Source organism: Schistocerca piceifrons, chromosome 4 (assembly GCF_021461385.2).
Source record: "Schistocerca piceifrons isolate TAMUIC-IGC-003096 chromosome 4, iqSchPice1.1, whole genome shotgun sequence".
NCBI lineage: Eukaryota > Metazoa > Arthropoda > Insecta > Orthoptera > Acrididae > Schistocerca > Schistocerca piceifrons.
Genome location: NC_060141.1, coordinates 30,487,563 through 30,503,584, shown reverse-complemented (window position 1 = coordinate 30,503,584; position 16,022 = coordinate 30,487,563). Strand labels below are relative to the sequence as shown.

General features: G+C 41.8%; 1 protein-coding gene across 4 annotated transcripts in view; it reads right to left on the bottom strand.

Annotated features, from left to right (window-relative positions):
* The window catches only part of LOC124794650 (protein O-mannosyl-transferase 2), a 194,383-nt gene that overhangs the window by 52,048 nt on the left and 126,313 nt on the right, over positions 1 to 16,022 (bottom strand). For all 4 annotated transcript variants that reach the window (XM_047258175.1, XM_047258174.1, XM_047258173.1 and 1 more), the window contains one exon: positions 5,499 to 5,581. In XM_047258175.1, the coding sequence (XP_047114131.1) occupies positions 5,499 to 5,581 (83 nt within the window). The remainder of the gene's footprint in view (positions 1 to 5,498; positions 5,582 to 16,022) is intronic.

The window sequence follows — 16,022 nt, the reverse complement described above, 5'->3', positions numbered from 1 at the left end:
GATTAAAATTGGTAATCCAGAATGAGATTTTCACTCTGCAGCGGAGTGTGCGCTGATATGAAACTTCCTGGCAGATTAAAACTGTATGCCCGACCGAGATTCAAACTTGGGACCTTTGCCTTCCACGGGCAAGTGCTCTACCACCTGAGCTACCGAAGCACGACTCACGCCCGGTACTCACAGCTTTACTTACTAGAGCTCTAAGAATTCCACAACAGCTTGTCACTTAAGAGAAACAGTGACCATTGTGATGCAAGTAAGCATGACCTTCTCGCAGTGAAGTCCAAAGCAGAAGTGATGGGCATGCGACAACATGGTCCAACACAGAGCACTTGCCCGCGAAAGGCAAAGGTCCCGAGTTCGAGTCTCGGTCGGGCACACAGTTTTAATCTGCCAGGAAGTTTTAAAGTTGGTAATGTTTGCACGGACAGAAACTGCAGTTTTCAAATTTCCAAAACAGAAAAGACTAATTAAAAATGTGAGTACCATCAATATATACAGGGTGGTCCATTGATAGTGACAGGGCCAAATATCTCATGAAATTAGCATCAAACGAAAAAACAAGAAGAACAAATCTGTTTGAGCATGATGAGGGAAAACAGATGGTGCTATGGATGGCCCACTAGATGACACTGTCATAGGTCAGACTGATAGAAACAGCACTTTTTTTAAAGTAGGTAGTCCCAATTTCTATTACATATTCATACAGTACATAAATAAATATGAATGTTTGATTTGGAACATTTGTTTCACTTTCTGATGGGTAGCGCTGTAATATTCCAACAGTTATAATATGTCCTACCCATTTAGATGAACACTTGGGTACAATGTGATTTTCTAAATTAAAACACAAAAAGTAGTTATGTTTGGACTTTATTTCTGTTGTTCCAATTTGATACATTTACTTTTGTGACCTTATCATAAATTATGGGAATACATGCAATAGCTTGAGCAACCATAATAACCTCATTAATGTAATAAATGTGCTCAAAATGATGTCCTTCAACTTCAGTGCATTTGCCAATACGCGCAATGAAATTCCTCTCAACGGCGAGTAAATCACCTTCAATAATTGTCACACTTGCATTGACAATGCACTGACATGTTTTCAGGCATTGTCGGTGGCTCACAATAACAAATATCTTTCAATTTTCCCCAAAGAAAGAAGTCTGGAGATATAAGGTCTGGTGAATATGCAGGCCATAGTATGGTGCTTCTACAACCAATCCACCTGTCATTAAATGTCCTATTTAATAGCGCATTAATTGCACATGTGCTATGCGCTGGACATCCATCACGTTCAAAGTACATCGCCATTCTGTCATGAAGTGGTATATCTTGTAGTAGAATTGGTAAAACATTAATTAAGAAATAGGCATAAATTGCACCATTTAGATTGCCATCGATAAAATAAGTGCCAATTAGACATCCTCCCACAAGTCCACATAATACATTGTGTACTGTGTATTGATCTGGGGACCTAAAAACGATGCAGAAGCTTTGTCCCACCATAGCCCACAGAGGTACACAACCCCACAACAGGCCACAGCAGTCCACCCACCCCACCGGCGGCGCACACCAAACCCAGGGTTATTGTGTGTTTTGGCCCCCAGTGAAACAGTTGTATTCTTTTGGAAACCACTAGTATCAATGATGGCGACTATCGAATGGAAAGCTTTTTGTGTTTTACATGTTGCAAAGGACAGAATTTGTTGTTACAGTGCAACATGTGTTCCATATTAAGTTCTGTTGTGATAATGACATCCATAGATGGTTTTGCAAAGGGAAGAGTACAGGATTATCAAGGGTGACTGAAGAATGAGTTGAACGAGTAAGAGAGTCTTTCACATAGCCCCAAGAAATCAGTTCTGAAGACTAGTCATGAATTAGTGATTGCAGTGATGCCAGTGTGGAGACACATACAACTGTGTCCTTATCGTTTGTAGTTGTTACAAGCTCCAAAGCCTACAGACTATGGTTTATGTGCCAACTTGGCAAACAATATGTTGCTCCATAACAATGAAGATTTTCTGAATCATGTTATCTTCAGTGGTCAATCAACGTTTCACCACAGTGGAAGTGTGAACACAATGTACACATCTGAGAGTCAGCAAATCGCCATGAGAAGTTATAGGGGGAACAAAACATCCCTAAACTGAATTTTTTTTGTGTCATATCCTGGTGGAAAGTTTATAGATCTTTCTTTTTGATGAAGCAACAGTAACTGGTGTTTCTTACCTTAATGCTCTTTCCTGAATTCTAAGAAGCTGAAGCACAGAACTTTATTTGGCAGCAAAATGTTCTGCCACCTCACAAGCATAACTTAGTACACGATTTGTTAAACGACATTGTAACTGACCGCTGGATTGGCTGCAAGGGGCCAGATCACAGAGCTTATTTCACATGGCCTCCACGTTCACCAACTCTGATGCCTTGCAATTTTTTATCTTTGGGGGCTCATAAGGAATGATGTGTATGTGCTTCCAACACTAGCTGATCAACCCCACTTAAGAAACAGGGCTGAAGTAGCTGTTGCAACAAATGGTTGAGCAACAAACAATTCTGAGCAAATATGAAGCATCATGACAGATAAAGAAATCAGTGACCACAAGGTTGTTCTGACAAGACTTAATATTGTAACATCCAAGACCATCATATGAACCTGCAAAATATATCTCTTTAAAAAATCAAATAAAAATTCACTTGATGCTTTCCCAAGAAACAATTACCACTTCTTCCAATCTGCTATGTAAGTGAAGCTGAGATGTGGTTTAGATTCAAAGAAACAGTATCAATGCCATTTGAGAAATATGTTGTTGTTGTTGTGGTCTTCAGTCCTGAGACTGGTTTGATGCAGCTCTCCATGCTACTCTATCCTGTGCAAGCTTTTTCATCTCCCAGTACCTACTGCAACCTACATCCTTCTGAATCTGCTTAGTGTATTCATCTCTTGGTCTCCCTCTACGATTTTTACCCTCCACGCTGCCCTCCAATACTAAATTGGTGATCCCTTGATGCCTCAGAACATGTCCTACCAACCGATCCCTTCTTCTGGTCAAGTTGTGCCACAAACTTCTCTTCTCCCCAATCCTATTCATTACTTCCTCATTAGTTATGTGATCTACCCATCTAATCTTCAGCATTCTTCTGTAGCACCACATTTCGAAAGCTTATATTCTCTTCTTGTCCAAACTATTTATCGTCCATGTTTCACTTCCATACATGGCTACACACCATATGAATACTTTCAGAAATGACTTCCTGACACTTAAATCAATACTGGATGTTAACAAATTTCTCTTCTTCAGAAACGCTTTCCTTGCCATTGCCAGCCTACATTTTATATCCTCTCTACTTCGACCATCATCAGTTATTTTGCTCCCTAAATAGCAAAACTCCTTTACTACTTTAAGTGCCTCATTTCCTAATCTAATTCCCTCAGCATCACCCGACTTAATTAGACTACATTCCATTATCCTTGTTTTGCTTTTGTTGATGTTCATCTTATATCCTCCTTTCAAGACACTGTCCATTCCATTCAACTGCTCTTCCAAGTCCTTTGCTGTCTCTGACAGAATTACAATGTCATCGGCGAACCTCAAAGTTTTTATTTCTTCTCCATGAATTTTAATACCTACTCCGAATTTTTCTTTTGTTTCCTTTACTGCTTGCTCAATATACAGATTGAACAACATCGGGGAGAGGCTACAGCCCTGTCTTACTCCCTTCCCAACCACTGCTTCCCTTTCATGTCCCTCGACTCTTATAACTGCCATCTGATTTCTGTACAAATTGTAAATAGCCTTTCGCTCCCTGTATTTTACCCCTGCCACCTTTAGAATTTGAAAGAGAGTATTCCAGTCAACATTGTCAAAAGCTTTCTCTAAGTCTACAAATGCTAGAAACGTAGGTTTGCCTTTCCTTAATCTTTCTTCTAAGATAAGTCGTAAGGTCAGTATTGCCTCACGTGTTCCAGTGTTTCTACAGAATCTAAACTGATCTTCCCCGAGGTTGGCTTCTACTAGTTTTTCCATTCGTCTGTAAAGAATTCGTGTTAGTATTTTACAGCTGTGACTTATTAAGCTGATAGTTCGGTAATTTTCACATCTGTCAACACCTGCTTTCTTTGGGATTGGAATTATTATATTCTTCTTGAAGTCTGAGGGTATTTCGCCTGCCTCATACATCTTCCTCACCAGATGGTAGAGTTTTGTCAGGACTGGCTCTGCCACGGCCGTCAGTAGTTCCAATGGAATATTGTCTACTCCGGGGGCTTTGTTTCGACTCAGGTCTTTCAGTGCTCTGTCACACATTGCTACACACATGATTGCTACAAGGAATGTGTTAAATTTTGGTTACACAATAAATCAACAAATGTAAAGGCTGTGAATTCAACTAAATACTTGGGGATTACAATTAAGAATAATTTAAACTGGAAAGATCACATAAATGCTGCTGTGGGGAAAGCAAACCAAAGACTGTAATTTGTTGGCAGAGCACTTAGAAGTTGCAACAGGTATGCTAAAGAGACTGCCTACACTACACTTGTCTGTCCTCTTCTGGAGTACTGCTGTGCGATATGGGATCCACATCAGATAGCACTGATGGAGGACATCAACAAAGTTTGAAGAAGGGCAGCATGTTTTGTATTATCACTAAATATAGAAAACAGTGCCACGGATATGATACATGAACTGAGGTGGCAGTCATTACAACAAAGGTGATTTTAGCTGCGGCAGGACCTTCTCATGAAATTTCAATCAGCAACTTTCTCCTCAGAATGTGAAAATATTTGCTTGCTGCCCACCTACAAAAGGAGAAATCATCTTCATGATAAAATAAGAGAAAAAGATTTAAGAGTTCGATTTCCCTCATGGAATAGGAAATGCCACAATGAACAATATCCAATAATCTTCACCACTATTAGCTTTCAAGTAGAGAATTGGAGTAATATTATAACAACCTGTGGAAATGAGAGGTAGTGTTACCATCTTCATAGTCATATGCAAGTGGAGTATACACTGGACTAAATGTCTACAGCAGAAGGGCAATGGGGTGTGTCATTTCTTTTCTTTTTTTCCGTTTTTTTTTTCCTAACAGTTATTCATATTTACATAATACATTATTCTTAACCTGCTCCTTGCTATAAATGAAGATGCACTCTGTCTCTTTTGACTTTCTGTCAGTTCATTTCGAAATTATGACATACTATAAAGGAATTAGAATTTGTATTAGGATGCTGACCTTAGGTAAAAGGATAATATTTCAGACACTGGAAACTATTGTGTTTCTTCTATACTGATTAACTGTTGTAAGTCAATTAGTTGTCTGCTAATAACTTGTCACTAATAAATTTTCTTTGAGGTAATTCATAATGGCTAATAATGTGCCTGCTAATAATGTGTAATTTTAGTTACACATTATGGGAGGGCTTAAGCTTTGACATATAACATACTCAAAAAAACTATGACAGATCAAAATATATTTCACAGATTTACCTCTGGGCATACTTGCGTTGTACAGTGAATTCCCTTCAAGCTGTGACTGGAATGCTGAACTATAAAATCCATCACCATTACCGCTGTAAACATAAATCAGTTTGGTTATTGTTTTAATCTTGAACAAAGACAAGGAAGATTTTAAAGAAAAACAAATATGAGGGTTGGATGAAAAGTAATGCCTCCACCTTCAATAATTGGGTTTGGATGAGAATATTTTAATAAATCAAACACAGAAATAATCCTTATAATGTGATCTTTAATTACCAATATTCACTTTTCCACATAATCACCAGCCAATTGGATACATGTCTGCCAATGATGAATAAGTTTTCTGATGCTGTCACAGAAGAAGTTGACACTCTGTTTCTGCGACCACAGTCTCACAGTTCTCCCAACGTCTTCATCACAAGCTTAATGATGTCCCCGCAGATCATCTTTCATTACTGGGAACAGATAGAAGTCAGACGGTGCTAGATCTAGATTGTATGGAGGATGCCGTATGGTGGTGAGATTAAGTGGCTGGCTCTGAGCACTATGGGACTTAACAGCTATGGTCATCAGTCCTGAGATTAAGTCTCTGAAGTTCTGCAGTGGTGGCACGTGAAGTGTGTGGTTTGGCATTGTCATGATACAGGAAAACATTTCCCTTTTCTTTTAGGACCCTTGTTAGCCGTGGTTTCAGAGTTTGCAGCATTGTGATGTAACACTCTGAAATTATTGTTGTACCATGATCAAGGAAATCAACACTGATAACACCATCTGCATCCCAGAACACTGTGGCCATGATTTTTCCAGCTGAGGGCTGCACCTTGAACTTCTTTTTCTGGGGACAGTCTTTGTGTCGATATTCCATAGACTGATTTTCATCCCCAGGTCATAATGGTGTACCCACGTTTTGTCTCCTGTCACAATTGAATGGAGAAAGGCATCACCTTCATTAATGTAACACGAAAAGAGTTCCTGGCAAATTTCAAGCCTGTGCACTTCCATTTCAGGAGTCAGCATCCAGGGTACCCATCATGCACAGATCTTCCGATAGCCAAGCAAAGCAATAATGTAACCCACACGTTCTAGTGAAATGCCAATTGTGCTCACAATTTCTCTCTGAGGATACGGTGATCATCCTGAATCAATTTGTCAACATTCTGGTTGTGAAACTCGGTGGTTGCTGTCACAGTCTGTCCAACTCTGTTTGTCATGCAGGTCAAATGTTCTCGCCGCAACATCTTTAAACTTACTCGCCCAACAATGCACAGTACTCACATCAACACAATCACCATAAACTGCTTTCATTCTCTGATGAATCTTCTTTGGGGTGACACCTTCTGCTGTCAAGAATTCAATGACTGCACGTTGCTTAAATCGCATCGACCGACTGTCTGCACAGGGTTCCACACTTTACACTGTAACAACACAACTGTCCAATGCTAAGGCCTCCCGCCAACTGGAGCTGTAGAGAAGAGCCTACGGAACAAGCCAGTACCTGCCGCATACCAATGCTGGAGATCGTTGAAGAGTTACAAAAGTGGAGGCGTTACTTTTCAGTCAACCCACGTATAATTTTTGAATAGTGAAAATTAACTTTGTGTAGCCAAATATGGTGCTGCTACACTAATTTGAAATGTTCATCACTGACAACAGGAAATATATACAGTTCTGATTGATGTTACTATATACATTATTGTGCTAACATGGTGAATTAAATAAAGATATATCAAAATTCAGTTACCAACACAGAATAAATATTGAAGAAACGCATCTGAAAGAATAAATTTACATGCATTGAACGCAAACAAAGGAGCTGACTTGTAGAATCATACTTGATATCTACAACTCGGCATATGAATGGCCATTTTGAGCACATATTGGTATTTAGACACAATCAGCTATTTATAATTCATTAATGAGTATTTCTGCAAATTATGTCCACATTTACACCAATGTATGCAAAAATGCAACACTCAGGAGAATGGTACATCTGAACCAAAACTTGAAGATTATTTAGAGCAGTGTACCAGGAATAAATAATACTGCAGACACATGTCATATACAAGTCCACCTCTCCATACTCTGATTAAAATTACTTTGTGATTGACATTTCAACAAGACAAGTGGTAGGAACTGGCTACCTTTTATTTGTAGTTCTTTCTCGAACGCTGCGGGTCCTTACGATGCCTGTTCTGTATGTAGGTGCAGTGCCTTGTGAAGTGCGGCTGGCTGCTCTCCGGCAACACCCCCTCCCCCCACAACCACTGCAATCTGTTAATCAGAGTACAGATCGGTGGTCAGCACAGCTGACTACCATGTAGGAGACCAAGGAGACCACGGTTCAATTCCCGGTAGTGCCTGGGATTTTTTCCTTGGTAGTGGATGCGCTCAGCCTCATGAGGCCATCTGAGGAGCTACTCGACTGATTAGTAATGGTTCCAAGGTCAGGAACCCTGATAATGACTGGTAGACCGGTGTACTGACCACGTGCCTCTGCATACTTTATCCAGTGATGCCCATGGAAGAGGATGACACGGCAGCCGGTGGGGCCCGATTGGTCCATCCAAAACCAGGATGCAGAACTTTCTTTTCACTATGTCATACATGTAGAGCCAGCAGGAACCTTAGTTTTGCAAGTGGAAAGATCAGTGCTACAATAAGCTCACTTAGATAAAAACTATCAAAGTGGAAATGTTAAAGACAGTGGTGCAGCCTTGGTGATTTTAGTTATACGGGCATTAGCTCATGGTCTAAGGCATGTTTTTGTACCTAATGTTTCATGTCCTAGTGCTGTAGACATCCTCAGACACTATAAAAACTCAGTCGATTATCAAAGCCTGTGCAGCCTCTGATGATGCTTCCAGCATTAGGTACAGAAACACATCTTAAATCACGGCCTGATATTCGTATAACTAGAATCACCAAGGATGTAAATACCAGCCATCAAAGCCCACAACATATGACCAGAGTGGTGTACGTCTCATCTCCGTGACAGGATCCAATACTTATATGTGAATGAGTGAAAAGAAGGCAAAATGATTTGTCTTTGGGGTATGTTTGCCATACCTTGACATTCCAGCTTGTACAAGGCACAATGGTGTGACAATGATTGATGTTTGAAACAAGTGTCTGCATTATACTGACTGGTAAACTAGTTTTTTTGAATGAGTCCCATATCAAACTATCAATTTCTGATGGGTACAAGCATATTACATGCTACCATGATGATCACAGTCTGGCAGCCTCTACTGTAAGAGTGCATTGTGGATAGTTTAGGGCACCAATGAATGCAGAGGGTAGCTTATAAAGTAGTCATTCCACACAGGATGTTTTTAGAGCAGGCACTTTGTCAGGGACCTACATGTGCCATATTTCACCAGGCCAATGACCAGCTTTGTGTGACAAGTACCATGCAATAATTCTTCAAAAAATGATGGTACTACTGAGTCTTTGACCTCATGTTCCCTAGACATGCAACAAATTGAACACTCGAAACATTTCATTGGAGTGGCTGACATCAGAGTTCATTAGTCTGCTCAAAAAGCCAAATGCAAGACAATGTGGAGATTATTGTGTGATAAGCTAATGACCAATATCTTGAAATTGTTTTTGAATGTGATGCACAGAAAAATATATAGGCCATGTGAGGAACAGAAAGCCCCTAATCAGTTTGGGTTTGTCAATACCGTGGGTGTGAGAGAAGCCTTGTTCAGTGTTCAACTATTGATTGATAGATGTAAATAAAAATGTATTTGCTAGCCTAATAGATTAACAGAAGGCTTGTGATAGAGTAAAACATGACAAATTGATGGAGATTTTGAGAAGTATTGAAAAGGTGGAGAGAGATCTGGGAATCATCAAGAACCTTTACTGGAATCAAACAGTAGTGATGCATATTGAAGGAGACCACACTGAAGCTGTCAAAATTCTCATGGGAGTAAGACAGGAATGTATCTTTTCATCCATACTATTTAACATATACTCAAATTCACATTTAGGGAAGCCATGGAAGAAGTAGAAGAAGAAATTTTGATAAGGGAATAAGATTAAACAACATTGGCTATGCTGATGATACTATTGTTTTTTCTGACAATATTCAAGTGTTACAATAATTAATGGATAGAATTTTACAAGCCAGCAGTCAGTATGGGCTTGAAATAAACATCACAAAGACAAAACTCATAGTCGCAAGTAAGGAAAACATTCCAGGAATAAACTTGGTCATAAACCAAAGAACTATGGAAAGGGTAAAACAATATACATACCTTGGAACCATAATAAATGAAAATTGGGATAACTCGCAAGAAATAAAGACTACATCGAGAAAGTAAGAACTGTGTTTTGTAAAATGAGTGCTGTCTTCAAAAGCCATAACCTAACTCTAAGGACAAAAACCAGACTTTTGCACTGATACGTATACTCCATCCTCCTATATGGGGTAAAGACATGGATCTTAAATGAAAAACATGAAGAAGCTGTAGGCTTTTGAACTGTGGCTTAATAGGTGGTGAGAACATCTTGGACCCAGAGAGTGATAAATGTAGACTTTTGAGAAGACTGAACACAACACCTAAATTAATCAAGAGAGTGAAATGCCAAAAGCTGCAATATCTATGACATATTAAGTATAATAGATATGATTTGTTACAGAAAAATACGTCAAGGGAAAATCAACAGCAAAAGAGGTCCTGGAAGAAGATGAATATCTTGGTTTGACAACCTCAGATGCTGGTTCAATATGCCTTCAACAGAACTATTCCATGTTGCTACCAACAAGAAAAGAATAACCAACAAGATCACCAATCCAGTTTGGACTGGGTAGGCACTGAAAGAAAAAGATAAGAAGTGCTAAAGTCCTTAAAGCTCACATCACTGTAAAAGGCAATGCACAGCCACAGTTTTTCACGTGTAACCTGTCCCCTATGCATTATGTGAGCAAGTTGCTCAGGAACTGCAAAGATGGCAAGAGAATGGGGTTATTCAGCCCATTTCCACAAGCCAATGGGCATCATCCTCAGTCATTCTTAAGATGCCTTCAGGGGGTTTACATTCATGTGCAGACTTTAAGGCACAGTAAACCCGCAAACAGTAGTGGATTCTTTTGCTCTTCTACATTCGGAGGAGCTGATGGACAGGCTGGGACAGGGTAGGTACTTTTCAAAGATAGATTTGTGAGAGGCATATATGCAGTTAATGCTGGATAAACAGTTGAAGCAATACTTTGTGATAAACACTCACTTAGGTTTTTCTAGTTTCGAAGACTACCAGTTGGAATTGCTTCAGCTCCTGCAATTTTTCAATGGTTCCTGGAACAGTTAATACTGAAAGTCTCTTTTTGTACTAATTATCTGGATGATATTGTTGTCACGCTGAACATTTAGTAAATTTAGAATGCTGGTTTCAGGTTATTTCTGCAGCTGGCTTAGAGTGCAACGTGGAAAACTGCTCCTTTTTCCAGGAAGAATTGAACTATTTAGAACTGCAACACACAAGACTGCGATTAGGTCTGCCAGCAACATGTAGCATTAAGGAGCTACATTTGGTCATGAGTAAACTTATCTATTATATAAAATTTATTCCTAATGCTGGGCAAATTGCTGCTCTGCTTAGCCGGCTGCACTGGAAAAATGTTCGTTTCATGTGATCCAAAGAATACAAGATGCATTTTAGCAATTGAAAGAGGCACTGTTAAGTTGTAGATGTTTGATTCACTTTGACCCAGCTAAGCCTCTCATGTCTGCTGTGGATGCTTCTGCTTAAGGGATCAGAGCGGTGCTCTCCCATAAGATCAGTTCTCCTGACAGACCAGTTGCTTTTGCTTTGAAAACACAAACCACAGTGTAACTACAGTCAGCTTGAAAAGGAGGTGCTTGCCATCATCTATGGTGTTACAAAATTCTGACAGTATTTGTACAGTAGGATGTTCTATCTACTGACAGATCACTGGCCTTTGATGGCCCTGTTCAATCTTACCAGATAGCGTAGAAATTGCAACACTGCTTTCTGATTTTGTCTAATTATCAGTATGGCCCACTGCTCAACATCCGAATGATGACATGTTGTCTCGGTAATTGGTTGGTACCGACACAGTGTTTGATCCATCTGGGGAAACATGTTTTCGACTGACGAAGCTCTTCAGGTTCTTTTGCAATACGTGAGCCGTGGGTGGCCATGCAGTTCGAAAGAAATTCTCCAACCTGTGGTGTGATGGTCAAATGATTTCCATGCAGTCAGTGTTCTGATCTTGCATACAGTGATTGGCGATGTCTGGTTTGTGATTGCTCAACCCTGCACCAAGGTAATTGAAGCATAGTTCGCACAAAGCAACTTTCCCACCATAATTGTACTTGGCAGGGAATGGGCTCTCAGATTGTGCAAATGACTGCTTGCTGTGAAGCTTCTGCAGACAATCAGTCAGTTCTGCTGCAACGATTTTTTGAGTGGCCATGTCAGTCTAGACCATGGCAGGGCATTCATACAGATTTTGTGGATACATTCTGGAACCAGCGGTGGGTGTTAGGGATTAATGCTTACAGTATAAGTTTTCTTTTGTAGTCCCCATGATATCCACCACTACTGCAAGTACGGTATTGGCTCTGTCTTCTATTTTTTGTCTTGAAGGTCTTCCTGAGGTCACAATTCAGGTCACCTAATTTCCAACAGCTTTGTGCTACCAATAGCACACATGCCATGTGACCACTGCACCTTTTCACCCACAATCAAATAGTGTATCTGAATGGTTTGTTCGAATGTTCAGAGGTTACATGGAGAAACACCATTTCTCTAACACATGGAATATGGCACTGAAAAATTTTTCTCTACTCCCACCAGTTCTTGCCACGTGATGAAATGTTGCCAGCAGAATTGTTACCTGGTCAAAGGCAGTGTGCCCTACTACATCTCCTGCGGCTGCCACAGAAACGGTTCATTCCACCAGGTCAGACAAAGTTTCAGCCACAGGATGAAGTCTTTTACAAAGTCTTGGCAAGCAACAGCATTGGGAGCATAGAGTTATAACCAAAGTAATTTTATGTCATGCACTGTTCTGCTGGGCTACTGTGGTGCCACCGCAGCCAGCTGCACTGTGTGTATGAGTGTGTCAGTGATTCTACTGCAGAATGTTTGTCCACAGATGCAATATGTTGCTGGGGTCCTCATCTGTAGTGGCAGCTATCTCTCTGGCAGTCGTGATGGACACATGGATACCTTCCCCTGTAGTGCCCACCGAGATTGATGCATAGCCGCTGCCACTGCGACATCACCAGTGCCGGCACCTTTCCATCTGCCCAAACCAATGTCCATGGATGAGTCACACCCGGAAGATCATCACACTGCTCCAGCAGATCACTGCCCTTCCAGCTGCCCACAGCACCTACATCCCTAAATGTGGCTGGGCACCCTGCGTCTGGTTTCTCTGCTGGTGTTCCTGGATGCCCTCACAGTGGATACCAGGATGCAGGTAGGGAGACACCATCTGCCACAGTTCATATCCCTGCCCCCTCATTTGCATCCACGTCTAGTCTTCCACCTTGCCATTGTCACATGCACCTGCCCTACACGATGACGATGGAGGTTTCAGGGAGGGGGGGAGATCGCATTGCCTCACCGAAGTTGGCAATGCGAATTGATACCACAGACATTAGCAAGGGCTCACTGCAATCTGCAGTGACATATGGGAGATGAATTAGACAGAGGGGGTGGGGGGGGGGGGGGGGGGGCGGGGTCCGACAGCCGATCAGTTCCAGTCATTCCCCCAGGAAGGAAGTACACGGTTTGTGCTGTCTGTAGCTCAACCATGCCTAGACAGTCAATACCGTGGTTCGATCGTGTCCACATTGTTACTTTGTGCCAGGAAGGGCTCTCAACAAGGGAAGTGTCCAGGTGTCTCATGGTGAACTAAAGTGATGTTGTTTGGGCATGGAGGAGATACAGAGAGACAGGAACTGTCGATGACATGCCTTGCTCAGGCCGCCTAAGGGTTAGTACTGCAGTGGATGACCGCTACCTATGAATTATGGCTTGGAGGAATCCTGACAATAATGCCACCATGTTGAATAATGCTTTTCATGCAGCCACAGGACGGCGTGTTATGACCCAAATCGTTCGCAATAGGCCACATGATGGGTAAGATCACTCCCAACGTCCATGGCAAGGTCCATCTTTGCAATCACAACACCATGCAGCACGTTACAGAGAGGCCCAACAATAAGCCGAATGGACCGCTCAGGATTGGCATCACATTCTCTTCACTGATGAGTGTCCCACACGCCTTCATCCAGACAATCATTGGAGACGTGTTTGGAGGCAACCCGGTCAGACTGAATGCCTTAGACACACTGTACTGTGAGTGCAGCAAGGTGGAGGTTCCCTGCTGTTTTGGGGTGGCATTATGTGGGGGTGACGTACGCCACTGGTGGTCACGGAAGGCACTGTAATGGCTGTACGATACGTGAATGCCATCCTCCGACTGACAGTGCTACCATATTGGCGAGGCATTTGTCTTCATGGACAACTATTCGCACCCCCATCATGCACATCTTGTGAATGACTTCCTTCAGGAAAACGGCATCGCTTCTCCAGACATGAACCCGATCGAACATGCCTGGAATACATTGAAAAGAGTTGTTTACGGATAACGTGACCCACCAACCTCTCTGAGGGATCTATGCCAAATCTCTGCTGAGGAGTGGGACAATCTGGACCGACAGTGCCTTGGTGAACTTGTCGATAGGATGTCACAGCTAATACAGGCAGGCATCAATGCAAGAGGACATGCTACTGTGTATTAGAGGTACAGCTGTGTACAGCAATCTGGACCACCACCTCTAAAGGGCTGACTCTCAGAACCAAGGTGATGCTAAACTTTTTTTGATGTGTGTATTTAATGTGTTCTAGTGTGATGAGCCTTCTCCCACAGCAGTCAAAGAACTAAAGAACTCACAGTTGTGGCTGTACAGTAGCAGTTTTGAAGTCAGCCTGGGAAGGGGATGTGACCGGCGTAGGGGGTGTGGGGGGGGGGGGTAGGGGGGGGGGGGGGGGAAGGTTGGCAGGCATGTGATGCTATCACACCATATTAAATAGATTCTGTTAATTAGAGAACATGTAGATTTACATAATCCTGATTGTCTATGTACTGCCAGTTGTCAATGATGAGAGTGTGTTTCCATCACAGAAATTTTACTTGTCACCTCCAGAAGATAAGTGTTAAGAGACTCCCCGACTTGTTTGTGCAACTCAGTATCAACAAATAAGCCACTAATTTAGTGCTGGCTGTACACAAAAATACACTAAAATTAAAAAAAGAAGTATATCTGAGTAGTACAAAGCACCTTCTAGTCATATGTATTCTTGTTACTGTTGTAATTTTCACAAACATTAGTGTATTATTCAGGGAAAAAGTTAGGAACCTTCCTATTATTTAACTCCATTCTAGAATAATAAATTCACTAAATAAAAATAATGGGAATCGATATTTGGCAAAATCAGACTACACAATACTGTACATAGGCAGCATATACAGCACTGGTATATACACCATGGAGCAAAAACATTATGACTACCTATTTGACCAAGCGAGGTGGCGCAGTGGTTAGCACACTGGACTCGCATTCGGGAGGACGACGGTTCAATCCCGTCTCCAGCCATCCTGATTTAGGTTTTCCGTGATTTCCCTAAATCGTTTCAGGTAAATGCCGGGATGGTTCCTTTGAAAGGGCATGGCTGATTTCCTTCCCAATCCTTCCCTAACCCGAGCTTGCGCTCCGTCTCTAATGACCTCGTTGTCGACGGGACGCTAAACACTAACCACCACCACCACCACCACTACCTATTTAATAGTGTGTTGTTTACTTTTGGAACACAATACAGCAGCAATTCTACAAGACATGCATTCAATAAGTCCTTAGGAGGAGGAGGAGATTAGTGTTTAACGTCCCGTCGACAACGAGGTCATTAGAGACGGAGCGCAAGCTCGGGTGAGGGAAGGATGGGGAAGGAAATCGGCCGTGCCCTTTCAAAGGAATCATCCCGGCATTTGCCTGAAGCGATTTAGGGAAATCACGGAAAACCTAAATCAGGATGGCCGGAGACGGGATTGAACCATTGTCCTCCCGAATGTGAGTCCTTAGGTATGTGGCACCAGATGTCTATGGACACATCAAACAATTCCCATAAATTGTGGGCTGGTGGTTTGTTGTCATGGAGCTGCTGCTCAGTAATGTGCCATCTGAGTTCCACTGGGTTCAGTTCAGGCAAAACTGGTGGCCACAACATGGATGTGAGTTCACCACTAGGCTCTTCACACACTGTAGCACAACTCTGGACTTGTGATACTGACATTTATCCTGCTGAAAGATCCCATCCCTATTGGAGAAGTCATTAAGTAGAAGGGATGCTGGTAGTCTGCAATAATGTTCACATAGTCCACAGCTTTCGTCGTGGCTTCAATTAGTACCACAGATCCCGTGGAAGGCAAGGTAAATGTGCCCTATAGTATAATACAGCCCCCACCATCCCGCATACAAATGTGGTGCT